The sequence below is a fragment of the Mobula birostris genome, chromosome 15 (genome assembly GCF_030028105.1).
Source record: "Mobula birostris isolate sMobBir1 chromosome 15, sMobBir1.hap1, whole genome shotgun sequence".
NCBI classification, from domain to species: domain Eukaryota; kingdom Metazoa; phylum Chordata; class Chondrichthyes; order Myliobatiformes; family Myliobatidae; genus Mobula; species Mobula birostris.
In genome coordinates, this window is record NC_092384.1 from 80,810,118 (window position 1) to 80,817,677 (window position 7,560).

At 42.0% G+C, this 7,560-nt stretch overlaps 1 protein-coding gene across 1 annotated transcript in view; it reads left to right on the top strand.

Moving 5' to 3' along the window:
• Positions 1–5,964, top strand: part of gpib (glucose-6-phosphate isomerase b) — a 48,102-nt gene extending 42,138 nt beyond the window's left edge. Inside the window, exons 17-18 of the mRNA XM_072279998.1 lie at positions 29–95; positions 5,540–5,964. Of these exons, the coding sequence (XP_072136099.1) occupies positions 29–95; positions 5,540–5,663 (191 nt within the window). The 3' untranslated portion in view covers positions 5,664–5,964. The remainder of the gene's footprint in view (positions 1–28; positions 96–5,539) is intronic.
• Positions 5,965–7,560: the final 1,596 nt, after the last annotated feature.

The window sequence follows — 7,560 nt, forward strand, 5'->3', positions numbered from 1 at the left end:
TCACCTGACGTTGACTTTCTCCTGGCAGCCATGTACGAACACAAGATCTTCGTCCAGGGAGTCGTCTGGGACATCAACAGCTATGACCAGTGGGGGTGAGAACATCATCGGAGAGGGAGGGACTGTGGGAGGGCTGGCTCCCGAGCCAGGAGAGTGAAATTACTCACCCTTGGCACCCACCTAGGGTTGTCTTTTTCTCACTCCCAAATACGGGACACTTGTGTTTACCCCGAGAAAGACTACCATGACCATGAAGTCTTGCACGGGCACCTGTGTGCGCATACACGTACGTGCCAATTTTTTTTTCTATAAATCGGTTTTGGCTTAATCTTCCTGATACTGCTTTTACTAGATGTTAGTGTTATTTTAGGTTTTATGTGTTATTTGATACAGTTTTGTAGGTTATTTTTTGGGTCTGGGAACGCTCAAAAATTTTTCCCATATAAATTAATGGTAATTGCTTCTTCGCTTTACACCATTACGGCACGAAAGGTTTCATAGGAACGCTCTACCTTAGCGGGGGAAATACAGGACAAGGGCGGTCCCGTATGGGACAAACCAATTAAGCCCAATATACGGGATGTCCCGGCTAATACGGGACAGTTGGCAACCCTACACCCATCAGACAAGGGGCCAGAGTATCAGCAGGAAATGGGGACAAGAAATAGAGAGTATTTATTATCTATCCAGAGATTCAACACGGTAACAGGCTGTTGATGCAACGCAATTACAGCTCAAAGTGTTGGCACTGAATGCCGGTGCCTGCTGTGAGGAATTTGTATGTCCTCCCACAGTTCAAAGACATACTGGTTAGTAAGTTAATTGGTCATTGTAAATAGTCCTGTAGTAAGGCAGGGGTTAAATCAGTGGGCTGCTAGTGGCTCGGCTTAAAGGGCCGGAAAGGCCTCTTCCTTGCTGTATCTCTATCTTTTTAAATCTTTTTATTGAATTAGTACACAAAAGGTAAAACATATAGAAACTAATACACTGTTGCGATATAAATTTACAAGAGATATTAATACATAAAATAAGTACAAACAGTGCAGTTTAGTTATAAAATAACGAGGTAATATAGTAGTATACTAATTTTCCACATATATCAATAAAGAGAAGAAAAAAAACAAAAAAAAACCACCGTGCAACTGACCTAAAAAGCAAAGCAAAGCGATGGGCGAACTAGGTAACAAGTAGACTTAAACAACTTAAACAATCATGTCCTCAAACCCGACCTCCATTAATAACAGTTAAAAACCAAGGAGGGAATGTAAATATGGTCAAAGAGAAAAAAAAGTTACATTAAATGAAAATGTTGAATAAAAGATCTCCAGGTCTGTTCAAATTTAACTGAAGTATCATAAAGATTATTTCTGATTTTTTCCAAATTTAAACATAGTATCGTTTGAGAAAACCAAAAAAACATCATTGGGGCACTAATCTCCTTCCAATGTTGTAAAGTACATCTTTTCGCCATTAAAGTAAGAAATGTAATCATTCTACAGGCTGAAGGGGAAAGATTACTGGAAGTTTTAGGTGATCCAAAGATAGCAGTAATAGGATGGGGAGAAATATCTATATTCAATACCTTTGAGAAAATATTAAAAATGTCTTTCCAAAAAGTTTCCAGAGTAGGACAGGACCAAAACATATGAGTTAAGGACGCTATCTCCCCATGACATCTGTCACAAAGAGGGTTAATATGAGAATAAAAATGAGCTAATTTATCTTTAGACATATGTGCTCTATGAACAACTTTAAATTGAATTAGGGAATGTTTAGAACAGATGGAGGAAGGCAACTGCAGGAAACATAAAGTTGTGGTGGTAGGGGATTTTAATTTTCCATACATTGATTGGGACTCCCATACTATTAGGGGTCTAGATGGTTTAGAGTTTGTAAAATGTGTTCAGGAAAGTTTTCTAAATCAATATATAGAGGGACAAACTAGAGGGGATGCAATATTGTATCTCCTGTTAGGAAACGAGTTAGGACAAGTGATGGAAGTCTGTGTAGGGGAGCACTTTGGTTCTAGTGATCATAACACTATTAGTTTCAATTTGATCATGGACAAGGATAGATCTGGTCCTAGGGTTGAGGTTCTGAACTGGAAGAAGGCCAAATTTGAAGAAATGAGAAAGGATCTAAAAAGCGTGGATTGGGACAGGTTGTTCTCTGGCAAAGATGTGATTGGTTGGTGGGAAGCCTTCAAAGGGGAAATTTTGAAAGTGCAGAGTTTGTATGTTCCTGTCAGGATTAAAGGCAAATTGAATAGGAATAAGGAACCTTGGTTCTCAAGGGATATTGCAACTCTGATAAAGAAGAAGAGGGAGTTGTATGAAATGTATAGGAAACAGGGAGTAAATCAGGTGCTTGAGGAGTATAAGAAGTGCAAGAAAATACTTAAGAAAGAAATCAGGAGGGCTAAAAGAAGACATGAGGTTGCCTTGGCAGTCAAAGTGAAGGATAATCCAAAGAGCTTTTACAAGTATATTAAGAGCAAAAGGATTGTAAGGGATAAAATTGGTCCTCTTGAAGATCAGAGTGGTCGGCTATGTGCGGAACCAAAGGAAATGGGGGAGATCTTAAGTAGGTTTTTTGCGTCTGTATTTACTAAGGAAACTGGCATGAAGTCTATGGAATTGAGGGAATCAAGCAGTGAGATCATGGAAACTGTACAGATTGAAAAGCAGGAGGTGCTTGCTGTCTTGAGGAAAATTAAAGTGGATAAATCCCCAGGACCTGACAGAGTGTTCCCTCGGACCTTGAAGGAGACTAGTGTTGAAATTGCGGGGGCCCTGGCAGAAATATTTAAAATGTCACTGTCTACGGGTGAGGTGCCGGAGGATTGGAGAGTGGCTCATGTTGTTCCGTTGTTTAAAAAAGGATCGAAAAGTAATCCGGGAAATTATAGGCCAGTGAGTTTAACGTCGGTAGTGGGTAAGTTATTGGAGGGAGTACTAAGAGACAGAATCTACAAGCATTTGAATAGACAGGGACTTATTAGGGAGAGTCAACATGGCTTTGTGCGTGGTAGGTCATGTTTGACCAATCTATTGGAGTTTTTCCAGGAGGTTACCAGGAAAGTGGATGAAGGGAAGGCAGTGGATATTGTCTATATGGATTTCAGTAAGGCCTTTGACAAGGTCCCGCATGGGAGGTTAGTTAGGAAAATTCAGTCACTAGGTATACATGGAGAGGATTAGACATTGGCTCAATGGAAGAAGCCAAAGAGTGGTGGTAGAGAATTGCTTCTCTGAGTGGAGGCCTGTGACTAGTGGTGTGCCACAGGGATCACTGCTGGGTCCATTGTTATTTGTCATCTATATCAATGATCAGGATGATAATGTGGTAAATTGGATCAGCAAATTTGCTGATGATACAAAGATTGGAGGTGTAGTAGACAGTGAGGAAGGTTTTCAAAGCCTGCAGAGGGACTTGGACCAGCTGGAAAAATGGGCTGAAAAATGGCAGATGGAGTTTAATACAGACAAGTGTGAGGTATTGCACGTTGGAAGGACAAACCAACGTAGAACATACAGGGTTAATGGTAAGGCACTGAGGAGTGCAGTGGAACAGAGGGATCTGGGAATACAGATACAAAATTCCTTAAAAGTGACGTCACAAGTAGATAGGGTCGTAAAGAGAGCTTTTGGTACATTGGCCTTTATTAATCGAAGTATTGAGTATAAGAGCTGGAATGTTATGATGAGGTTGTATAAGGCAATGGTGAGGCCGAATCTGGAGTATTGTGTTCAGTTTTGGTCACCAAATTACAGGAAGGATATAAATAAGGTTGAAAGAGTGCAGAGAAGGTTTACAAGAATGTTGCCAGGACTTGAGAAACTCAGTTACAGAGAAAGGTTGAATAGGTTAGGACTTTATTCCCTGGAGCATAGAAGAATGAGGGGAGATTTGATAGAGGTATATAAAATTATGATGGGTATAGATAGAGTGAATGCAAGCAGGCTTTTTCCACTGAGGCAAGGGGAGAAAAAAGAGAGGACATGGGTTAAGGGTGAGGGGGGGAAAGTTTAAAGGGAACATTGGGGGGGGGGCTTCTTCACACAGGGAGTGATGGGAGTGTGGAATGAGCTGCCAGACGAGGTGGTAAATGTGGTTCTTTTTTAACATTTAAGAATAAATTGGACAGATACATGGATGGGAGGTGTATGGAGGGATATGGTCCATGTGCAGGTCAGTGGGACTAGGCAGAAAATGGTTCGGCACAGCCAAGGAGGGCCAAAAGGCCTGTTTCTGTGCTGTAGTTTCTATGGTTTCTATGGAAATATTGACTAGTTGTAAAATATGTGCCCAGTCATCCGCCAAAATAGTAAAGCCCAATTCCTTTTCCCATTCGGACCTAATCTTATCGAATGGAGGTATCCTAAGTTTCATGATAGTATTATAAATAATAGCCGTTACACCTTTCTGACATGGGTTAAGGTTAATTATAGTATCTAAAATATACATAGGAGGTAACGTCGGAAAGGAAGAGAGTATAGTATTTAGGAAATTTCTAACTTGGAGATATCTAAAAAAAATGTATTTTTGGTAAATTATATTTGTTAGATAATTGTTAAAAAGACATAAGGGAACCATCTGAAAATAAATCCAAAAACAGTGAAATACCATTAGTCTTCCAAATTTGAAAGGCATGGTCCGTAGAGGAAGAGGAAAGAATATGTTGCCTAAAATAGGAATCGCTAGCCCAAATTGGGTAAGATTGAAAATTTTTCGGAATTGAAACCAGATGCGTAAGGTATGTTTAACTATCGGGTTACAAACCTGGTTGTGGCGTTTCAAATCGAAAGTAAGAGAAGAACCTAAAATGGAGCCAAGTGCATAACCTTGAGCAGATTGTAATTCCAATACTACCCATTTAGGAATGGATAGTGTATCTTGGTCAAGTAACCAAAATTTCATGTGTCGAATATTAATTTCCCAATAATAAAATCTAATATTAGGTAATGCCAAACCTCCAGCTCTCTTAGCTTTCTGTAGATGTATTCTACCACTGTATCTCTAAATCAATCAATCAGACCCTTCCTGCCCAACATCATCCAGTTACACCAATTAACCTACTAACCCGTAATGACTGGAACACAAGTGACTCAGATTAGTTTAAAATAGTTAGCAAATAGATATGCATTTGCTTTGTCACAAGTACATGGAAATACTGTTTTTCATCAGTGCCCAACACGGTCCGAGATTGGGCTGGGGGCAGCCCACGAGCATTGCCAAGCTTCCAGCACCAACATTGCAGGTCCACAACTTGCTAACACTAACCCATATGTCACTGAACTGAGGGGGGAAACTCACACAGTCACAGGGAACGTACAAACTCCCTACAGCAGTGTGAATTGAACCCACACGGTCACAGGGAACATACAAACTCCCTACAGCAGTGTGAATTGAGCCCTGGTCACTGGGAGTGTAAACTGTTGAGCTAATGTCTATACTACTGTGCCATATGCCTCTGTGTGTGTCTCTGTCTCTCACTCTCTCTGTCTCTGGACCACTGACCGACTCTGGTTTCTTACAGTGTGGAGCTGGGCAAACAGTTGGCCAAGGCGATCGAGCCTGAGCTTGTCACCCCTGACCCTGTGACCTCACATGACAGTTCCACCAATGGGCTCATCAACTTCATCAAGAAGAACCGCGCTTGAACTCGGACCCATGGAGAAACCCGTAGATCAGCCGAGAACACGTCCCGGCTGTGCAATGGACCTGTGAACGGTGTGGGCCCCTGTGTTTACCCCCCATCGAGTGTCCCAAATTGCTACACCTCGCCCCTTTGGTGTTCTTGGTGACTGTTCCACTGTGAGACAGTAACCTGTTGTAGTGAGGTTACAGGTGGGTCAGGCTGACTGTCATCTGTCTGTGTGTTCACTTAGAGCCAGCTTCTAACCCTGGGACACAGACTCCATGTAGCAACTGGAGAAAGTTTAAAATAAAGCTTCACATCTCTGCTGGTCTGGTTGTCTCTTCACTCTCCTGTTTCAAGCCAGCAATGTTCAAAAGCAGCATCATGTTTATCACTGTGCATTTTTGATTTGTTATTTTGTGACAGCAAGACATAAAAGTATATAAATGACAACAATGAATAAACAGTGCAGGAAAACCAACAAAACAACTTTCCTCCAAACCAAGGCATACAACACAGTATACATAACTCACACACAACCGTACACATGTATACCACCGAACGAAACAACTTTCCTGCAGACCAAGGGGCATAACACAGTACATATAACTCAAGCCGAGAGGTAATGTTGCAGCTATATAGGACCCTGGTCAGACCCCACTTGGAGTACTGTGCTCAGTTCTGGTCGCCTCACTATAGGAAGGATGTGGAAACAATAGAAAGGGTGCAGAGGAGATTTACAAGAATGATGCCTGGATTGGGGAGCATGCCTTATGAGAATAGGTTGTCATCCGTGTATGCATCCCATCCTTCGTGCCCCTCTCATCTGTGTACCCTCATAGTTTTGTAAACCTCCATTAAATCACCCCTCAATCTTCTACGTTCCAAGGAATAAAGTCCAAATCTATTCAACCTTTCCCTTTAACTCAGGTCCTCCAGACCTGGCAACATCCTTGTAAATTTTCTCTGTACTCTCTCAAACTTGCTTACATCTTTCCTGTAGGTAGGTGACCAAAACTGCACACAGTACTCCAGATTAAACCTCATACAACTTCAACATAACATCCCATCTCCCATTGTCAATATTTTGATTTGTGAAGGCCAATGCACCAACAACTTTCTTTTTGACCCAGTCTACCTGTGACACCACTTTTGATGAATTATGCACCTGTATTCCCAGGCCCCCCTACGTTCACTGTGTAAAACCTACACTGGTCAGTCCTACTTGTCTGCATTAAATTCCAGCTGGTCCAGATCCCGCTGCAAGCCAAGATAGTCTTCCTCATGTCCACTAAACCCTCCAATCTTGATGTCATCCGCAAATTTTCAGTTTACCATAATCATCATCCAGATTGTTGATACAGATGACAAACAACAATGGGACCCAGCACCGATCCCTGTGGCACTCCACCAGTCAGAGAGGCAAACCCTTACTACCACCCTCTGGCTTCTCTCACAAAGCCAATGTCTACTCCAATCTACTACCTCATCCTGAACGCCAAGCGACTGAACCTTGGCCAGCCTCCCATGAGGGACCTTGTCAAATGTCTTACCAGGTCTGTGCAGATAATATCCAATGTCTTGCCTTCATCCACTTTCTTGGTAACTTCCTCGAAAACTCTAAAAGATTGGTTAGACATGACCTATCACACACGAAGCCTTAATCAGTCCATATTTATCCAAATATTTATATATCCGGTCCCTTTAGAATACCTTCCAATTACATTCCCACTGCTGACGTCAGGCTCGCCGACCTACAATTTCCTGGCTTATTCTTAGAGGCTTTCTTAAACAATTGATCAACATTGGCTATCCTCCAGTCCTCAGGCACTAAGGATGATTTAAATATCTCGGCTGGGACCCCGCAATTTCTGCACTTGCCTCTGCAGTGCCTGAGGGAACACCCTGTCAGGCCCTGG